General features: G+C 38.9%; 2 protein-coding genes across 2 annotated transcripts in view; one reads left to right on the top strand and one right to left on the bottom strand.

The window, feature by feature from the left end:
* stau1 (staufen double-stranded RNA binding protein 1) overlaps window positions 1–22,272 on the bottom strand; it is an 814,059-nt gene that overhangs the window by 563,264 nt on the left and 228,523 nt on the right. The gene's annotated exons all lie outside the window — the stretch shown is intronic.
* The window catches only part of ddx27 (DEAD (Asp-Glu-Ala-Asp) box polypeptide 27), a 91,052-nt gene continuing 70,690 nt past the window's right edge, over window positions 1,911–22,272 (top strand). The window contains exons 1-3 of the mRNA XM_028811731.2: window positions 1,911–2,202; window positions 7,849–7,995; window positions 9,009–9,068. Of these exons, the coding sequence (XP_028667564.1) occupies window positions 2,071–2,202; window positions 7,849–7,995; window positions 9,009–9,068 (339 nt within the window). The 5' untranslated portion in view covers window positions 1,911–2,070. The remainder of the gene's footprint in view (window positions 2,203–7,848; window positions 7,996–9,008; window positions 9,069–22,272) is intronic.

Genomic DNA, 22,272 nt, shown 5'->3' on the forward strand with positions numbered 1-22,272 from the left:
GTATATTTGGGAAATACTAGTACTATTTTTTACATATAAAAAGGTGTTAATTTTGAATAAGTGCAACTAACATAAGGTTAAGTGGATAATGGCAATAGACCCCGAGGCTGATTATGCCAGTGTCTAAAGGAATGAAATTTGCTGGGTTTGCTTCAGCGTAAATGAACGTGTTATGGTAATGTCCAAGAGATTTATGACAATATTGAGTAAAAAAAAAAAAAAAAAGCTTAAGATAGCAAATACGATCATTTTGAAGTAAATTAACTTAGAGTGGGTGGCACTGCTGCCTCGCAGTTAGGAGACCTGGGTTCGCTTCCCGGGTCCTCCCTGCGTGGAGTTTGCATGTTCTCCACATGTCTGCGTGGGTTTCCTCCGGGTAGTCCGGTTTCCCCCCACAGTCCAAAGACATGCAGGTTAGGTGCATTGGTGATCATAAATTGTCCCTAGTGTGTGCTTGGTGTGTGTGTGCCCTGCGATGGGCTGTAACCCTTCCCGGGGTTTGTTTCCTGCTTTGCGCCCTGTGTTGGCTGGGGTTGGCTCCAGCAGACCCCCGTGACCCTGTGGTTAGGATATAGCGGGTTGGTTAATGGATGGATGGATTAACTTGGAGTAACCGTATAAAAAAACAATCTGTGACTTCGTTTTTAAGAGTTGTGCTAGCTACACCACTCGCTTAATTTTTTAGGTACAGCATGAAAACGTCATTGTTGTATACCATCAGAAATCTTTTTACAGACAACCACTCGTTTTTCATTTGTGCCTGCCAAGACTGCATGCGGATGTAGACCACGGCACCCCGGGCTTTAGCCTTCCACTACTCCGACCCTGTTTTAGATTATGCGGAAATGTATGGTTGATCATAGATAAACCTGTTTTTGGAAAAAAAAACCAACACTCATATCTTGTAGTAATTTACAGTTAGGGAATTGCAACATTTTCATGCCTATTAGGACACTTTTGTGAAGCTATTCTTTTGTGACACTCCTATCGAATTCAGGTGCCAATACCAGCAAAACTGAGTGAAGCAAAGGAACCAGCCTGGACGAGTGTTCCCATACACCGTCCAACAGATCAGCCAATAGAATCAACAATGAATCCAATATGTACGTCACTGAAACAGAGAAGAAAAACTGGATAACCCGAGGAAAATTAAGCCAGACAGGGAAAATACATAAAGCAAAATTCATAAAGCCAGTGGCCAGGTCGGGATTTGAACTCAATGCTCCGTTAACCCATCCGGACAGATCAGATATAAAGTGGATGAAATGTCATTAGCGAAGAATATATGATGAATGTGCCGATCAATCCAGTTAGCTCCTGTTATGACGAACTTAAGCTTTCCGCATCTCAGAGTCTTTGAGCTAGTGTTTATCGTCATAAAAATCCAGAGAGCCGCGGGTTCATGACTACGATCACATATATACAGTATATGTCACCATTTAAAATGTAATCTACAATAGAATCAGAATGGTTTCGACTATGAGGGCTCAGTTGTACAAAGTGAGTTTACATTAAACTTTTTAGAAAACATGCACTTACATGAGTTACTGTAATAATCGGCCGGTGATCTCTTTACCTAAGAGAGCCAGAACGACTTCTGATTAAAATATCGCCATGTCAAGAGAAAGTAAACACTTGCTATATTTCGCCTCTCCGCGGAGCCAACAAAAAGTACAAACGGCGACTTCCGTGATGCCCAACGCCAAAATGGATACTTGATTTTTGATGTTTGATGCGATCATTTTTTTATAGTTAGTTTGGACAATATTTCTGACGTCGCGATCATCTTTGAAATGCTGCACTGTCTACTGTATGTTTCGATCTCTGTAACCAAAAGTTCTACACGTTTAATGCAAGGAACTTAGTCTTTGGGGATTCTTGTTTCCAGTGGGACATTAAGAAGGTACAACCACTTCCGGCTTGCTAGACACACGTGTTCTACTGGAGATTCCACTTTGCTGCTGTACGGCGGTCTGATAGAAGTTAAATTGACGGCTCTTATTTAGATGCAGAAACAGTGACATTGCGCCAGACAGTACACATTTTCACCATCCTTTCTACAAATTTGAGATGAAGGGACGCGAAACGCTTTGCAGAAAAAGTGGTGCAGTAAATATGTTTTCAGACTTGGACCTTATTGGGACCATTGCCGAGGAGGACGATGTTTCTGGAGCGGAGGAGTCGGAGTCGGAAGATGAAGTAGTGAGTTCTAAGTTTAAGTTAAGCAGGACGTCCATTTTTAAATGTTGTTCGTATGAAACATTTATATATTGAGCAGTTTAGTTTAATCGAACGTATTAATGATCATTTTACCGTTTTTATTTGTTTACTGGGCCACTCATTTATATCAACGTCGTCGCGGAGGACTGGATTCTATCCCTGTAAGCGTAGGGCAGGAACAACACAGTAGCATAATAATTTTAATTATTTATGTATCATTTTTATCAAGACATTTGCGTGTCATAAAATGCCCTAGATTTTTTTTCTCTATTCATTTGCACATATTTCTTAAGAAAGAAAATGATGGGTAGTCATTGGTTTTGTGTAGCACAGTTTAGGTAACAGAGCATCACAAGCCACCAGTATCATTATGGCAATGTAGTATGATGGCCAATTCGCCAAACTTTTAAATGCCTCAAGGTTGCCTGTTCAAATCTTGAGCCTACTGACAGCGTGACCCCGAGCTTAAGGTGCTGTGGTTCAGCACTAAAGAAATTACCAGTAAACTGTTGCAACGTATCCTGAAATTGTAAGTCGCCTTGAAGATGTTCATCAGTTGGATGTACAATAATAAAATGGATCGTTTAAGTCATTTTTCTTTATCAGTAACCCAAGCACATTAATAATAATAACACAAACCCAATTCCAATGAAGTTGGGACATTGTGTAAAACGTAAATAAAATCAGAATACAGTACAGTGATTTGCAAATCCTTTTCAACCCAAATTCAATTGAATACACTACAAAGACAAGATATCGAATGTTCAAACTGATCAACTTTATTGTTGTTTTGCAAATCTTCACTCATTTTGAATTTGATGCCTGCAACACGTTCCAAAAAAGCTGGGACGGGGCAGCAAAAGACTTGGAAAGTTGAGGAATGTTCAAAAAACACCATTTTTGAACATTCCACAGGTGAACAGGTTAATTGGAAACAGGTGTTTGTCATGATTGGGTATAAAAGGAGCATCCCCAAAAGGCTCAGTCGTTCACAAGCAAGGATGGGGTGAGGTTCACCACTTTGTGAACAACTGCGTGGGCAAATAGTCCAGCAGTTTATGAACAACGTTTCTCAATGTACAATTACAAGGAATGTAGGGATTTCATCATCTACTGTCCATAATATCATCAGAAGATTCAAAGAATCTGGAGAAATCTTTGCACGTAAGCGGCAAGGCCGAATACCAACACTGGATGCCCGTGACCTTCGATCCCTCAGGCGGCACTGCATTAAAAACCGACATCATTCTGTAAAGAATATTACCACATGGGCTCAGGAATACTTTAGAAAACCATTGTCAGTTAACGCAGTTCGTCGCTACATCTACAAGTGCAAGTTAAAACTCTACCAGGCAAAGCGAAAGCCATATATCAACAACACCCAGAAACGCCGCTGGTTTCTCTGGGCCCGAGCTCATCTGAGATGGACTGACACAAAGTGGAAAAGTGTGCTGTGGTCTGACGAGTCCACATTTCAAATTGTTTTTGGAAATTATGGGCGTTGTGTCCTCCGGGCCAAAGAGGAAAACGACCATCCGGATTGTTATCCGTGCAAAGTTCAAAAGCCAGCATCTGTGATGGTATGGGGGTGTGTTAGTGCCCATGGCATCGGTAACTTGCACATCTGTGAAAGCACCATTAGTGCTGAAAGGTACATACAGGTTTTGGAGCAACATATGCTGCCATCCAAGCGACGACTTTTTCAGGGACATCCCTGCTTATTTCAGCAGGACAATGCAAAGCCACATTCTGCATGTGTTACAACAGCGTGGCTTCGTAGTAAAAGAGTGTGGGTACTAGACTGGCCTGCTTGCAGTCCAGACCTGTCTCCCATTGAAAATGTGTGGCGCATTATGAAGCGCAAAATACGACAACGGAGACCCCGGACTGTTGAGCAACTGAAGTTGTACATCAAGCAAGAATGGGAAAGAATTCCACCTACACAGCTTCAACAATTAGTGTCCTCAGTTCCCAAACGCTTATTGAGTGTTGTTAAAAGGAAAGGTGATATAACACAGTGGTAAACATGCCCCTGTCCCAGCTTTTGTGGAACGTGTTGCAGGCATCAAATTCAAAATGAGTGAAGATTTGCAAAACGACAATAAAGTTTATCAGTTTAAACATTCGATATCTTGTCTTTGTAGTGTATTCAATTGAATATAGGTTGAAAAGGATTTGCAAATCATTGTATTCTGTTTTTATTTACGTTTTACACAACATCCCAACTTCATTGGAATTGGGGTTGTAAAAAAGTCAAATGTTTTGTTTGACCTCATTTCCAGCTCCCAAACGTGAAGTTTAATTTTGTATTCTGATTAACTGACACATTAGTCTAAGTATATCTAAGGTTTTAAGTTTACTCCATAAAATAAAACTGTAATTAAACAGGTAAAGTATATCTGCCTATAGTTGTATACTAATGCACAAATCACATAAAAGTATTATTAAATATTGCTTAATTCCCAAGAGTAAATACACTGATGTATCCTGCATAATGTATGCCATTTGTGCGGCTACAATTTGTAAAATTCATTTTTCAGCAGCAGAGATTACAATTAGTTACTTTTTTGATAGATGTGCTAAAACCACATATTAAATATCTCTACAGTTAACTAAATAGTTTTGAAAACCCTTTTCAACAGTAATACAATACTAATACTAAAGTACAAGTTTAGTTTTTTGTTTCATATATTTATATTTTATATTTATTTTTCAATTTTATTAGGCATTTATTGACGTAGATTTGCTAAGGCTGAAATTGATTATCATTTCCCACAAATACTGTCTATTTTTGATTATGATTTAAAAGGACACTTGGTCACAGTCAGTGCAGTCCTTTCTAATTTCACAGTGTTCACAAATATTAAAAAGAAAACATACTTGCGCCTTCAAACAAATTATAAATTGAATTTCAGTAACAATGTTGCGAGAATCACCTGTTTTATTTAAAAGGGCCACACAGTGTAACTTAAGCCAATGTTGCATTATGCAACTTGTAGTTGTTGTGTATGTCAGAGTTGCCAACAGCTATTGCTGATCTCACCACCAGGCCATGCCAAATTATGTGACTTTTCCCGTAATCTTCAGTGATAGCCTTCATTTACATAAGCTTTGAAGGTTGGAGGTAGTTGGCAGCACGCTGTTGTACTCCTTGCCACGACAAAATCAAATAGGTTTGACTTTTGTCTTTAGTTGTAGGGTTAGGCTTGTGTGCATGAGGTCTGATAACACTGGTCAACAAGCATTTTGCTACTGGGATTCTTTCACCTGCACTTTAACAAATTTCACTTGCTGACTCCAAATCTGAAAACCGTTTTTGTCCAGCACGTCTCATTTATTAGTTACTGTATGATGTTCCAGGTCTTAGACAACTAGGGTGACTGGACAGTAAAGGCGATGCGTTTCAGCATTTTAGAAATTAGTTTGGTCTCGAGAAAAGTGAAGCCAAAATTAAGGAAGCTGTTTTTGTTGGCCCTGAAATCTGTGAGCTGATGCTTGACAATGAATTCAAAAGGAAACTGAAGCCCACTGAATCAGCACCCTTATTCATGCAGGTTGTAGAGAATTTTCTGGACAGTCACAGAGCAGAGAATTATGCTGAGCTTGCTGAAAGTATATTAGCTTATGGGAGCCAGAATGTCAACTGAAGACGCATTTTGTACATTCTCATCTCGACTTTTTTCCACCAAATCTAAGCGATGTCAGAGATGAGCATGGGGAAAGATTTCATCAAGATGCAAAGTTAATGGAAAACCGATATCTGGGAAAATTTACTCCGAGCATGATGGTTGACTACTGTTGGTTCATGCAAAGAGAGACAGATGTGCAGTACAAGCACGAAAGCAATTGCCTCAAACAATTTTGAGCACACTGACCTCGCTTTATATTGAGGTAAATTGACATAAACATGTTTCAAAGTGTCTCTGGTATCGTCTTCTGGTTTGTTTTCAGAATAAACACGTCAAAACAATTTTGGTGGGGCAGAGTTCAAACTCTAGTAGATATTGTGTTGATATATTGATATTCAAAAGTGTGAAAAATTCAATGATGTGTATCTCAAAAATCTGATGTGCTAGCTTAATTCCAATTTCATTTATGACATCAGTGTAAAAAACTTAATAGAGAGCTGGTCTGAAGTTCGCAGTCGCAAACAAAAATATTTTTTTGTAGACCAGTGTAACCAGTGATATGAATGAAAGTGCAATAAATATAAGTCATTGACAAGGAATAAGGAAAGGGAGTGTTTTGGGCCTCACAAACAGAAGAGAGGCAGATCTGTCTTATGTCTCTGGTTTTATTTGCCATGATTGAATGGAAAAAAGAAGTATAGAGATTGCAGCTGTACTCATTAATCCTTCAGACAGCACCGGTTCCATCATTGACTGTCAGAAAAAGAGGCAAAGAAGACTCTGCTGGAAAGTTAGCACAGGATCACTAAATGAAATATACAGCATTTTTTAATTCTTGTACATTGACACGGTCTGGTGATGAGATCAGGAACTGCAGTCTGCAAGTTTGACTTGGCCAGTGACTAGAAGTTGCATTATGTAACATAAGCTTTAGGTAAAATTTCAAGCAGAAATTGCAATGAAAGGCTGTCTGCTAATTTTATTAAATTTATTGTCCAAAATCAGAAAGAAAAGATTCAGGTTTCATGCATTTTGAGGAGTTATGAGGTGCTATTGAGAAGTTGTAAGATGCTATGAAGGACATAAATTAATTCTTTTGAGTGTAGGCAATCACTACTGAAACAAATACATTGTATACTGAAACATTCATCATACATTGCAATAATTTATATCCTTAGTGGCACCCCATTTGGATATATTGACATATTCATAGTTAACAGTTACTGGATTTAAGTTTAGTCCTGTTCTAGGGCTAATTCTGGAAGAGTTTAAAACCAAAAACATAAGCAAGTATCATTGATGTGAGATCTTGAACAAAGACTCTTTTTACAGTAATACTGACATTTTTGGTGGTAAAGCAGATACCATTCTCCATGAAATATTATTAATCAACTAATCTTTTTTTAAATGTACAAAGGCAAACATATATCTCACAACAGCAAATGTTAGTTACCTGAGAAATTAACATGTGGAATAGCTTGATTAATAAATCTTCTTACAAAAGAAGCTTTAAGGAGTTTCTGTAAGTGAAAGTGACCTAAATCTTTTTTAAGGCACACTGCATTTTGAATTTTTGATTTGGATAGTATTGATGAAGCATTTTAGTTTTGTAGTTACTGAACTATTTTTGCATGTCATATTTCTGCATGGTTTATCTCTGAGCACTGCAGTTTTTTTCCCTCATCCTTAAAGATGTGCAAGTTAGACATTTGATGGACTGGCACCTATCTAGAACTGTTTCCTTACCTTAGCCCAGTGTACCTGTGATAGATTGCAGGCCATCTGCAACCACTTTTGGATCTGGAAAGAGTTACAATGACACAATAGGTGAGAAAAGGTGAACTTCCTTCTTAAAACAACAGAAAAACAAAACACAAAACTACATGAAAAAGTTACAGCTGAATCTGTAATATATGTAAATAAGCTTTGTCAAAATTAATATTTTAAGATGATACTGCTACATTTTGTATTTCCTAATTAATATGGTTTTGATTCTCAGGAGCAGCCCATTGTTCTTGGCAAGAAAAAGAAGCAGATGATGGGACGTAGCTCAGAGTTCAATCCAACATTTGAATTTGGGGAGCGCGATGGGCTGTATAGTGAAGACTGGGCTATGGCAGATGTGCTGGCACAGATAAAAAAGAGGGTGAGTGACTTGGAATTCAGTTGCCATTGCTCACTGAAAATTAATGGTTAGGGTAATGATTGGCTTTTTTTTTTTTTTTTTTTTAGAAACATTTACAATTTAAATAGGATTTTTTTTCCAGTATTTCTGTGCTGATATTTACAAAAGTCTTTTTTAAGAATGTCTTTTTAGGGGTTGTTGTTACTTTGTTTTTAAGTGTTTTTTATCTTTTAGACTTCTTATTACATTGTGATATAATGAATGGTTGAGAATATTGTATTTTTCAGTTTAATGGTTTTCTTCCATATATTTTTTCCATTAAATTATACAAGGATCATTCACGCCATGTTTTTTGGCCTAAGGTGAACTTTTGATTGTTTCATTTGTAACACTTCTTTTCTTCTGCTCCCTTTGCTACAGTCCTGATTGTTTTATTTATTTACTTTAATATACTGTGCACTGATACATGTTGAACTCGGACTACTGATTGCTATTTCAGTTTTCATGATAGAAAGAAATTTGTTAGTCTAATCACCAGTGTCCTTCAGATTCTTTTTTATTGAGTTAAATTTGTTGTATTCTCTGAACATGTACCGAGTTTGATTAATTTGTAGTATTGGGGTGCGTTAGGTTTGTACATGCATTATTCAAATATTCAGTTCATTTCGGAGATTTAAATGCATTTAGTTAGATTTATGTAATGTGTAACCTATTGTGTCCCACTTTGAAAAGTAGGCAAATGTAAACAACTATATGTTAACTTCACTAGTATTTTTTAAAACTAAGAAATGAAACTTTATTTATTAAAAACTTTTTTTATATATTTATATTTTAATATTAAAAAGCACTATTGCAGTTTTACAGCTGAACAGAGTCTGAGATAAACGGTAGATTTTATTTTATAGATCAATTGATGTTTGTGTAAAATTGGTTTAGAAATGAAACCAAAAGTCTTTAACATTTACAAGTTTGTTCGTTGTTTTCTGTGGGAAAAATATGAAATTTAGGTATTGTTACTTGTCATTTCTTTACAGAAGGCACCCACAACCCTTGATGAAAAAATAGAGCAAGTCAGGAAAAAACGTAAAAATGAGGTGAGTTAACCGTGTTTCTGTATAGCATAGGTTCTTAACTCTCCTCTAATTCATACTGGTCTGGTTGTTTTTGCTTCATCTCCTGTGTTTGCAAAAAATTTCAATGAACAATTAAAATATTCAAAATAGTAGTCAGGATTTTCAGTAATAAGATTATACAAATCATAAGTTGCAGCATTTAGATTTATATTTTTCTCCTGTGTCATTTGCCTTCCTTAAATGTACTTACACATTCATGTAAAGTTTTAATGTTACACAGGATTTAATGGCCTATGCTTCAAAGTTTGGTCAAAAATGTCAGTTTCTCGTATCTCATTATTTTAAGTCTACAGGAAAATTCATACTCCTCAATTTAAACTGATTTTCATTTTAGAGCTATTTTTAATTTCTTAACCTCCTTATCATTAGACACGAATGTCACTTGGACTATAAAAACAGTGGTAAAAGTGTTAGTCCCGAGAGTTACTCAGGCAACTGTGTAGACATGTCTCGTGTAAACGTTAGAACTGAGGATTACTTGGGCTGTAAAAGTGCCAATAGTTAGTGCCAAGCATTGCTCAGGAAACAATATAGGTGTGTCTTGCGTAAGCGACCGGCCCGATTGTTACCCAGGCAATTGTGCAGACACTTCATCTCCTAGTCTCATAATGGCATCTTGTAAGAAACATTTTTACAGCAGTGTTCCAGGCTTTTGACAGTGATATGAGCAGTGATGACGCAGTGAAATTGAAATGGACAGTTAAAGCGAAAGAGAATCTGATAAATCCAAAAGTGACACTTGTGTCAGTCGCACATGTGCATTGTGCTATTGAAAAGCTGATTAGTCTAGAAAGAAAATTGACAAGTAATTACGCCACTATTGTCCCAACTGTGATATTGGAATGTGTATTTCACCGTGCTTCAAGATGTACCACACAAACGACACATTTTGACAGTATATATGGTATTAGTATTATTTTTATTAATATGGTTGTTATTTGTATCATTATACTTTCTACTCTTCTGACTTTGTACTTTTAGTGTTTTGCACATAGAAAGATGAGACTTAATAAATATGTAATTTTTCAAGCCAAAAGAATGAACTTTTTTTACATGTTGTTTCAAGAAAAAATGTAATGCTAAGGATGTTAAAGGCTATATGTGGGTTTCTAACATTTTAAATGTATTGCTTAGTCATTTCTTTTATTTCTTAAAAATAAATGGATTCTGAAAAAAATAAATGGATTTTGAAAGTTATCTGTGTGAGTGTTTTATATAATGAAGGAAAAAAATGCTTTGGAATCGAGAACCCTCAACCAAGACAGCTTACAAAATAAAATGCGCACGATAGGCATATGCCAGACTTTTGCTGGGCTCTGTAAATATGGACACATTTAATAACAAATTATTTAAACTTTTTATTAGCAAAGGAAATTAAAAACTTGCCTCCCGAGATAAAAAGGCAGCACAAACAGCAGGCTGCTGCTCCAGAAATCAGGAAAGCATGTTGTAAGCTCTGTTCCAGCGAGCAACAACATCTGTTATAAGTTTGTGTTGTGGAAGTCTGAGCATCTTCTGATTTCTTTTTAGAGCTTTGGTAGATATGCTGCTTATATTGCAAAAGAAAGCAGCTGAACAACAGGCAGGAAGTTTAGAGCATGCTGTGACGCTCTCTCTCTCTCTCTATGTCTAATACAGTATTATATATGTATGTATATATATATATATATATATATATATATATAAAAAATACGTCTGTATGTCTGTCCTTTTTTCATGAGAGAACTACTTAACGGATTTAGATCTGTTTTTTTTCTATAATTTGCTTCAACATTCTGGTTGATTTTTTTCAACCTCTCTCATCTTGCGAAGTATCATAGTTCGCTTACAGCACCAATTTATTTGCGCAAATCTGAGAGACATGCAGCAGGGGGGCCCTCCTCACTCACTCACTCACTCACTCACTCACTCGCTCGCTCGCTCGCTCGCTCGCTCGCTTGCTTGTCAGCCTCTGGGTGTATCTTACATCTGCTTAGCTAGCGAACGAGAGAACTACTTAACAGATTTAGATCTGGGGTTTTTTTTCTGGAATTTACTTGAACATTCCGGTTGATTTTGCGACTTCTCTCATCGCTCTAAGAATCATAGTTCGCTTGCAGGAGCGATATATTCGCACTAATCCCAAACAGAGGCTGCCGGCCCAGGGGAGGGGGAAGCGTGACATTTCATATCTTGGTTCTAACATTTTTATCATTTTGCAAAATCCCTCATTCTCCACCACACTATAAGAATGAAGATCTTTACAAATAAAACCATTGATTGCTTCTGTAACATTCATAGTTCTTGGTGAAAAGATAGTTTTGTTTTAAAAACATTGTTCAGCGTTGGTTGACTTAAATATGGTAGGAGCTGCTTTTTCCAAAAGATGTGGATGATGAGGAGACAGGGGCTCTGTAGATTCGTTGTGATGCCAATGTATTTTATTTTTGTTGAACAAATTTTGCACATAGTATGGTCTTTGTTGAATTCTTCTATTAATTAAAATCTGAAGTGTTGCCAGACTTTAGATATGAAGTAAGATGGAGCATCCTTAATTGTTTTTTCCTCATTTGATGCACTCTGGTTAGCCACCATCTCTCCAGTGTAATCTCTACGGTTTGGCACTATTACTTCAATTGATGTTTAGCACCATGCCTAGGATCAGTGAAGCAATGACAACCTGATTAGAGATCTAGCACAGAGACCTAAAATAAGGAACCAGTTTAGAGCGCCTGTAGAAATTTTGGTATTAGACTTAGAATATCAGTATTGTTTTGTATTGTGAGAGAATAATTCATAATTCTCTATCAGTTTATCGTCCCACCCCTAATCTCGAGTGCTGTGTACAGTTTTGATCTCCAGGTTATAAAAAAGGCAAAGAAGTTCTAGAAAAAGTCCAGTGACTATGCTGATTCCAGGTCTGGATGGAATTTTTGAGGAAAGATTAAAACTACTCAGATTTTCAGTTTAAGCAAAAAGAGATTAAGAGGAGACATGCTTGAAGTGTTCAAAAATTATATAAGGATAGTACAGTGGATCGACACTTTTACTTTAATTCAGAAATAGTATGGGAACACAGTTGTAAGCTTGTTTAGGGTTAATGTTGCACAAATATTGAGATTTTTTTCCTCACTCAGAGAACCTTAGAAACATAATAATAATAATAATTTAGGACTTTAGGCACCTTTCAATTATTTTGGACATTCTAGTCAGTAAACTGCCTAACCTATGTCTCCCTCCAGTCTTCTGTGCCTGGATAAAGGACTTTATCATCAACTGCCCTCAGACAGTGAAACTCTGCCTCCACTTTTCCTCATCTTGTTTACTTAGCACCAGTTCTCCATAAGGCACCATGCTGAGTCCACTGCTGTTTACCTTCTACACCCATGACTGGAGTCCAGCCCACTTTAACACTAGAATTACCAGAGCCTACGAAAAAACTCATAAATCCGGCCCACCTTAAATCCCTTCGCACCACTGTGTCAGCATCTTTTGTCTTCTAAATGTGTCAAAAAGCCCAAGCAGCCTGCTATACCATCCCCCCACCGCCTCAGAATGGGCAAGAAGTTCTCCCAGTTCCTTCCTTGATTGATTATCTGGGAGTGAGCTACCCAGAATTGTAAGGGGAAATAATTTGATGTGTGTTTTGTGTTTTCAACAATCTGTGTAAACACATCATTAAAACAGAAACGTTTTTCATGTTTTAGTCATAAATGACAAAATGTAGACATGAACTGTATAATGTGTGAAGGCTGATGGCCAAATATCAAATAACCACTTTCACAAAAGGTGCAAGTACAATACGACAGTTTCTGTGGTGCTGTGGTTAGAACTGCCGACTTATATTCCAGAGGCCGTGAGTTTGAAACCAGCTCCCCGGCAAATTTACCGTTTTGAGTAGTGAGCTGCTCTTATTGTTAATATTATACAATAAAAACATACATTTCATTTGTGTCTGTAACAGCTGGTGTAAATTTATAGTACTTTTAAAAGTTAGCATTTTTTTGTTTTTTTTTTTCCACTTTTATTCTCTCAGTCACGATCACGATACAACACCCACCCCTTGCCCCAGATCTGACACGGTTACTTTTTATCTGAAACTGGGAATAACTGTAGATGTGAGTGGTGTTTTGAGATAATTGAACTGGAAATTCTCTGATCTGGAGGGATAAAAGCTGACACACAAACGTTGGTGAGTGTGTGCCGCCTTCGTATCTCACTGTCACTTAAAATTTTTTTTATTTACCGACAAAAAAACAGAGACATAACTCATTTTATGACATGTACATTTTGGAAAACATTGTGGCACTGATGCAACATTATTCATATTCATTCACACGCCTTCTTGCGCTTGTAATCAGTGACCGTGTTTTTATTTTTCGATCTTGTCCATGCAGTCTCCTCATTTGGTATACAGTGCTGTTTATTTTGTACTCCAGGACGTGCAGAGGAAAGAATAGAACAGAGAGGTCAGTTCTGCGCTATCTCATGCAATCATGAGATTCAAATGTTAACAGTTCCCACACACCCAAAGACCGTCCTTTCTGCGTTTATGACATGTTCCTGTTGTAATGTACACACTTCTCTCTGTGCTGTGGTTACTATAGCACTGAAGAGGCTGGGGGGAGTGGCGGTCTTGGAACATAAGCTTGTCGATGTTGTATCCTCTTTTGCTTTATCCATCGCCTATTCTTGTAAGAAGCGATGACAAACTTCCTCTGCAAGGTGAGCAAAGAACACTCTTCTTTTCTCAGTGGCCCCTGTGCATGCCTTGTACAGTACATGTGCGTTGATCGCCGCCAAGTCAAGCGTGTTATAGCACAAGCAACCGTCCACCTGTGTGCTCCTGCTCGCACTGAAAACGCTCAGGCCTTCTGGTGCACGATGTTAACGCAGCACTGGGCAAAAAAGACAGACAAAAATATATGTGACATTTTGAAGAAATAATTTTTTGACCTGAATAGTACCAATCAGAAAACATCGTCGCACTAATGCAATATTATTTGAAAACGAACAGCACCATAGCACCACAGAAGCTGTCGTATTGTACTTGTACCATTTGTAAAAGTGTTTATTTGATATTTGGCCATCAGCCTTCACACATTATACAGTTCATGTCTACATTTTGTCATTTATTACTAAAACATGAAAAACGTTTCTGTTTTAATGATGTGTTTACATAGACATAGACACAAAACACGTCAAATTTTTTCCCCTTACAATTCTGGGTAGCCCACTCCCAGATAATCAATCAATGCAGGAACTGGGAGAACTTCTTGACCGTTCTGAGGCGGTGGGGGGATGTACAGTATAGCAGGCTGTTTGCTGCTTGGGCTTATCGACACATTTAGAATACAATTGACACTGACGGAGAGGTGCGAAGAGATTTAAGGTGGGCTGGATTTACGAGTTTTTTCATTGGCTCTGGTAATTCTAATGTTAATAACACCCTCATCAAATTTGCTGATGAAACTATGGTGGTTGGGCTCCTTTCCAATAGGAATGAGTCTACAGAGAGAAGATTCTGAAATTGTCAGCTTGGAGCTCAGCAAATAACCTGACACTGAAACTATGAATATAAAGGAAATCATCTTTGAATTCAGGAAAAATCAATGCAGACCTGGCCCCCCTCTACATTAACAGTGATTGTATGGAGAGGGTCCCAGCCTTCAAATTCTTGGGTACTGTCATCTTTGCTGACCTGTCTTGGACTGCAAATACCAAAGCGGTCATTAAAAAGGACAGCAGTGAATTCACTTCCTGAGACTGCTTAGAAAGAATACAATGCTCCCCCCGCCTATCGCGGAAGTTACGTTCCAGACCCATCAGCGATATGTGAAAATCCGCAATATAGAAAGACCATATAAATAAACTTTTTTTTTTATAGTTTAACCCTTAAAATACCCCTCCCACACTCTTTAAACACATGTAAACTTAAAACACTTTGTAAACACATACAGTTGTGCTTGAAAGTTTGTGAACCCTTTAGAATTTTCTATATTTCTGCATAAATATGACCTAAAACATCATCAGATTTTCACTCAAGTCCTAAAAGTAGATAAAGAGAAATCAGTTAAACAAATGAGACAAAAATATTATACTTGGTCATTTATTTATTGAGGAAAATGATCGAATATTACATATTTATGAGTGGCAAAAGTATGTGAACCTCTAGGATTAACAGTTAGTTTAAAGGTTTTTCAATCAATGGGATGACAAGTGTGAGTGGGCACCCTGTGTTATTTAAAGAACAGGGATCTATCAAAGTCTGCTCTTCACAACACATGTTTGTGAAAGTGTATCATGGCATGAACAAAAGAGATTTCTGAGGACCTCAGAAAAAGAGTTGTTGATGCTCATCAGGCTGGAAAAGGTTACAAAACCATCTCTAAAGAGTTTGGACTCCATCAATCCACAGTCAGACAGATTGTGTACAAATGGAGGTAATTCAAGACCATTGTTACCCTCCCCAGGAGTGGTCGACCAACAAAGATCACTCCAAGAGCAAGGCGTGTAATAATCAGCGAGGTCACATAAGACCCCAGGGTAACTTCTAAGCAACTGAAAGCATCTCTCACATTGGCTAATGTTCATGTTCATGAGTCCACCATCAGGAGAACACTGAACAACAATGGTGTGCATGGCAGGGTTGCAAGGAGAAAGCCACTGCTCTCTCCAAATAAATACATTGCTCCTCGTCTGCAGTTTGCTAAAGATCACGTGGACAAACCAGAAGGCTATTGGAAGAATGTTTTGTGGACAGATGAGACCAAAAAAGAAATTTTTGGTTTAAATGAAAAGCGTTATGTTTGGAGAAAGGAAAACACTGCATTCCAGCATAAGAACCTTATCCCATCTGTGAAACATGGTGGTGGTAGCATCATAGTTTGGGCCTGTTTTGCTGCATCTGGGCCAGGACGGCTTGCCTTCATTGTTGGAACAATGAATTCTGAATTATACTAGGGGGCTCCGCCCCCTGCTCGCTTCGCTCGCCAACCCCTGGTGTTGGGAATGACAAAGAGCGTGATGTATGAATGAGATATAGAATAGTGTGAAGGTGTAGATGATGCAAATAGAAAGCAAACAATAAAGTGTGTGGCACAGTGTAAAGGTTTATTTGAAAATTTCTTTGTACACGCTGTTTAAGTGTAAAAGGTAATTCCAGGTCAGAACTTGTAATGTCAATGAAGATGGTTATTGGTGTGATCAGAGTCAAGTTTGTCAGAGCTTAGAAAGAGTTGTGTCTCTCCATCAAGTAATGGAATGACTTGGGTATTTATGTTTTCCACATTAATATTTTTTGGACATAATATAGTGTGTTGTGTTAAAAGGGGCATTTGGTCTAATGAGATTGCTGTTCCAAATCTGTCTGTAACTAAGTCGTCGCAGATAAAGGCTTGAGGAATTGTAATAATATGTGGGTGAAGTCCATCTGTATTGGTGAGTGTACCATCTCCCAGTTGTAATAAGCAATTGTTATGATCTGGTTCTGGACATCGTATCTTTTTTACTAACTGTATCTTTTGAAAGCAATGCCAATTGTCTGCGTATTTTAAGGTGCACTGAACAATAGCTGAGCGCATGGCATGTGGAAGAATAGCTAAGCACTGTCTAAAATGTCCTCCTAATAAAAGTACCTTTCCTCCAAAGCGAATATTATTATTCATAAACGTTTGTAGAAGTTTATGAATGGTGTTGAGTAAGTGACTGGATGCCATTGTACATTCATCAATAATTAACATTTTTGCAAGACGGATGTCACGTGCAGTGCCACCGTTAATGTTAATAGTGGATACCGATTTGTAGGATCTAATGCAGTTGATAAAGATTTTACTTTCAGGTACATCGTTAGTTAGAAGCTTCTGTAGATATTCAGGATATGAATGTAAAGGAGGCATTCTAATTTGACCCTTTTGACAACAACGTGTAAATGTATTACTTGTATTGCCAGTTGTTTCTTCAGGGAAGTGAACTGAATGACAATGATTGCAAATGACATTCATTAATCCGAATGAATTTTCCTGGTGTATGTTTTGCTTGTGCTGTTTGAGAGGCGCGTTGTTGCATGTGTAGTATTTGGGACGTGTTGTTTTGGAGCTGTAATCGATTTGCCTGTGCTGTGTGAGAAGCCCGTTGTAGCCTTCCTTGCCGTTAACGTATGTCTGAGACGGGAGGTGTTTCGTTTTGAATCCGTGCCTGTTGCGATGCAGCACTTTGATTGATAGATTGCGTCATGTGGATCTAGGATGTAGATTTGTGCATATTTGCGTTGTTGATTTGTTTCAGGGTGCACTGTTCCAATGCGATGCAGTATTTGTGCACATATGCGAAAGCAGTATGGGCCATTGCCTTTTGGTGGCCTGATATTTACTCCGGTAGATGCAAAAGCAAATGAACTATTGTAGGATCTAATGCAGTTCATAAAGTTTTTACTTTTAGGTACATCGTTAGTTAGAAGGTTTAGTTGAGCTTTGCGTTTTTGGAGCCGAGACATTTTTTCTTCTAGAAATATGGATAAGTAATAAGGAGTATTGCACTCACTGTTAATATGGAGCCTTTTCTTCGGTTGAACGGTTAATAGTGCCTTATTGTAATGAGATCCACCTATGCTGCATAGTGTGAATTGTGTTTGGTCCCGTTATCCGAGCGGTATCGTTTTGTACCTGTGATCGTGAATTCATGACTTGTTTGTTCTTGAGCGTGAGAAATATGGATAAGTACTAAGTAGGATCACACTCACTGTTAATATGGAGCCTTTTCTGCGGTTGAACGGTTAATAGTGCCTCATTGTAATGAGATCTACCTATGCTGCATATTGTGAACGTGTTGAGATGACGTATGTTTAATACGGACGGTTCATTTAGAAATGGGGCTTTGTGTGTCATTTGTTATTTATGTTACTGTGGTCGTGGGTCTGAATCGTCGTTTTTGTGTACGTTTCGTGTGCTATGTCCGTAGTCTGTCCCGTTTCGTGTCCAATGGGCTTTGTGTGGTGCTCTCGGTTTCTTTTTTTTTTGTGTGCTTGTGGCTTGTTGAATCCTCCTCTTTGTGTGCGTCCCGTTTCGTGTGCAATGGGATTAAATCCTCCTCTTTGTGTGTGTCCCGTCCATTGCTTGTGTGTGTGTGTGTGTGTCTGGGGTTGCTTGCTCTTTTTTTTTGTGTGCCAGGGGCTTGTTGAATCGTCCTCTTTGTGTGTGTCCCGTCCGTTGCTTGTGTGTGGGGGGGGGGGGGGGGGTTTTGCTCGTGCGGCGCTGTGTGCATCGCCTGCGTTTGACTCCTTTTTTCTGTGCTCACTCCTTTTTTCTGTGGTCTTGTCCGCGTCTCGCGGCGCCTCATTTCTTGGGGCGCCTGCGCAGTACGTCTTTTTGCGGCTACGGCCCATGGCCGGATGTCCCTGCGTCCATCTGGTTTAGCATTCTCGGTTAGTAATATGGATCAGAGAATTCTAAAGGAAAATGTCAGGGCATCTGTCCATGAACTGAATCTCAAGAGAAGGGGGGGTCATGCAGCAAGACAACGACCCTAAGCACAAAAGTTGTTCTACCAAAGAATGGTTAAAGAAGAATAAAGATAATGTTTTGGAATGGCCAAGTCAAAGTCCTGACCTTAATCCAAATGAAATGTTGTGGAAGGACCTGAAGCAAGCAGTTAATGTGAGGAAACCCACCAACATCCCAGAGTTGAAGCTGTTCTGTATGGAGGAATGGGCTAAAATTCCTCCAGGCCGGTGTGCAGGACTGATCAACAGTTACCGGAAACGTTAGTTGCAGTTATTGCTGCAAAGGGGGGTCACACCAGATACTGAAAGCAAAGGTTCACATACTTTTGCCACTCACAAATATGTAATATTCAATCATTTTCATTAATAAATAAATGACCAAGTATAATATTTTTGTCTCATTTGTTTAACTGGTTTCTCTTTATCTACTTTTAGGACTTGAGTGAAAAATCTGATGATGTTTTAGGTCATATTTATGCAGAAATATAGAAAATTCTAAAGGGTTCACAAACTTTCAAGCACAACTGTATGATATGTGGATGTCGGGCTAAGGATATGAGTAACATCTCTATTTTTAAAAAATAATCTTGGCAGGGAGACCGGGGAGACGAGGTGTGATCTTCTCGGGAGACAATTTGATGTCCCAGGAGAGACATTTTAATGTCACGCAAGACGAGACAGAAGGACAGCTGCTGTACAGGCTTTTAAAAAAATCGATGCGCAGAGCGACAACCAGAGCATGCATCTTGGCAGAAGCAGCACAACGCCAGTAGCTGATCCGTCCGCTTCTCCTTAGCGTGTGTTCAGCTCACCCCCTTCACAACGTGAGCGGGAGAGACGCGAAGTGGCAGGAGCGTAGCACTCCTCCGGGGGCGGGTTGAGTGAAGCGATCGAGACCAGATCATCTCGGAGAGACACTTTGACGACACACAAGACTAGACATTACAACCTTAGGAAGCAAAACCCGTGAGACGGTGACTTTTGCATGTCACGCCCTACTTACAAACAATTTAAAACAAGTTCATGGACATCTGACCTAGCAGTTGTTGGAATGCTTTTGGCAGACACTCTTCAGGTGCTCCCAGCTCTTAAAACAACGACAAGCAGAACACTCAGCTCGCTAGCAGCAGCAGCTGCAGCAAGCCAGCAGGTTATCCGAGCGCAACTACTTAGCATGTACTCAGCCCTCACACCTCCCACCCCCTTCAAAATGCTAGCGGCAGAGACGCAAAGTGGCAAAAGGACAGCTGCTATACAGGCTTTTAAATGACTGATGCAAAGCACAACAAGCAGAACACACAGCTGGCCAGCAGCAGCAAGACAGCAGCTGAACCGATCGCATCTCTTTAGTGTGCGTTCAGATCTCCCACCCCCCCCTTTACAACGCGAGCAGTGTTATAAGTCACACGAGAAAGAGATTTAACCACGCCCAGGGAAGGAAATAAAGGTCAAATATTGTTTTTACAAAAGTTTTAAAGTAAAAATGAAAGTAATGCATATGTAACAATTCCCATGAAAATAAGTCTCTTTAAATTGTTTATCTGGTAAACAAAAGCCGGGGGTGGGCGAGCGAAACCCCTTAGTAGTATTAGTAGTAGTAGTAATGATAATAATCTCTTACATATTTCTCTTCTGCTTCATCCTGCTTCCACTTCAAAACCGGTCCCGCCCACATGCAGCCAACACGGCATTTCTCGATTCCTATTCGTCCTTTTCCATGTCATGCACCTTATTGGCCTGCTGAGTGTAATACATCCAACAAGTACTCGAGGTGCTGCCACAATGGTAAAGTAGCTTTACCAGCTTTGCGGGAGCCACCTGTGACTTTACAACAGCTTCTTACACAGCAAACATCAGAAGCTAAAAATGATCGTGAACACATTAGAGAATACAACTCTTCTCTAACGTTTGCTTCCATGGGTGCACAGATAACTCAACCTCCTGGCCACGGACCATACTGTTTTAAAATACACTGGCAAATTTATCACCAAATCTCTCCACTATACGCTAACACTTCTACCTCTCCAGGATATGGACAGTTGTATGTTTTTGACACAGCACAAGCTACTGAAGTACGCTTACAAAATAAAGCAAACTCTGCATGCAGCGAAAATGTACTTCTCCAGCTAGATTCCATGCTCAGAACCATCAACCCCTTCGCTAAATCATACAAACACATGCATGAAATCGCTCAGTCCAATCCAACAGCATTTGTACGAATGGTTTTCAAGGAAAACCCTAGGCAGGATTTACGACGATACAATGCCCTGACATGTCACAGTGATGTTGCAGCGATTTTCGTCTGAGAAGATGGCGAAATGCCTGCTGAAAGGGACATTTGCATCTATCCCAAAGGCAACTCCTGTAAACAGATTTCCACGCTCAATATGAATTGCGATCCTATTGTTTACCCACTTTTATTCCCTTACGGAGACATTGGCAGGCACAAAGATTTACAACATGTTCCCGATAAAAGAACCGCCAAGCGAATAAGGCTTACTCAATGCCAATTTTACGCGTACAGATTAGCAATGAGGAATACATTTAGTATTTTGCACTCCAGCGGCAAATTGTTCCAACAATACGTCGTAGATGCGTATGTTAAAATAGAGGGTGCGCGTCTCAACTATCTCAGATTACATCAACAAGATCTGCGCATGGAACTATCAGACGCACTGCACTGCAAGCAAACGCTGAAAATGACGTACATGTAGGCAAAATGATCATATTACCGTCCACATTTCCAGGAAGTCCAAGATACATGCAACAAAACAATCAGGATGCCATGGCCATAGCATGTAAATTCGGAAAGCCTGATTTATTTGTCACTTTCACATGTAATCCTGCTTGGCCGGAAATTCTACATGCACACTGTGTCTTTCAAGAAGTATTTATTTCTTCTTGATTTCTGAATTCCTTTCTCACAGTTTTCCGTTCCTATTCTTACACCGCCGTATGCAGGGTGGGCGTCAGCTAATAATAATAATAAATCCACAATGTAGCGGGGGCGCGATAGCTGAATCGCGATATAGCGGGGGATCACTGTAATCTGTGTTAAAAGCTGCTAGTATACTTTTACTGCAACTACATAGAGAGTATGCTGACATACTGTATTACAGTGTGGTGCTGAAGCTGCATTACAGCAGACAGGAGGGGCTCAGAAGACTGGTGGCTGCTCCCTGCCCTCCCTACAAGACTTGTATACTTCCTGCTGTCTTGGCAGAGCAAAAAATATTTTGAAGGACCCCTCACATCCTGGTTTTAATCTTTTGCCCTCTGGTAGGTGCTACAGGTCCATTAAATTAAGGGTGAACAGACTCAGGAACAGCTTTTTTTCCGGAGCCATAACAACATTAAATCTCAATTTGCACTGAGCATGTCTCTCTGTGTCTGTGTACCTCTCTTTTATTTTTTTCACTCCTTTTTTCTTTGTCTTCACCCCCTAACTCCATGTGTAGTTCTTTTATAGTTACGGTGTAAGTGATTGATTGTTTCTGAAGGGGTAGTTACTATGTAATTTCATTTTACATGGTATAATGACAATAAAGGATTCAAATTCAGATAAGTTTTTTTGGCCAAGATTTTAATATTGTCACTGAAACCTGAACATTTTTCCAGTTAGTTGTTGGTTTACTTGCTGAATTGTTTACAATTTTCCATTTAACTTTTACCACTGAAATATTTCAT

The sequence above is a fragment of the Erpetoichthys calabaricus genome, chromosome 10 (genome assembly GCF_900747795.2).
Source record: "Erpetoichthys calabaricus chromosome 10, fErpCal1.3, whole genome shotgun sequence".
NCBI classification, from domain to species: domain Eukaryota; kingdom Metazoa; phylum Chordata; class Cladistia; order Polypteriformes; family Polypteridae; genus Erpetoichthys; species Erpetoichthys calabaricus.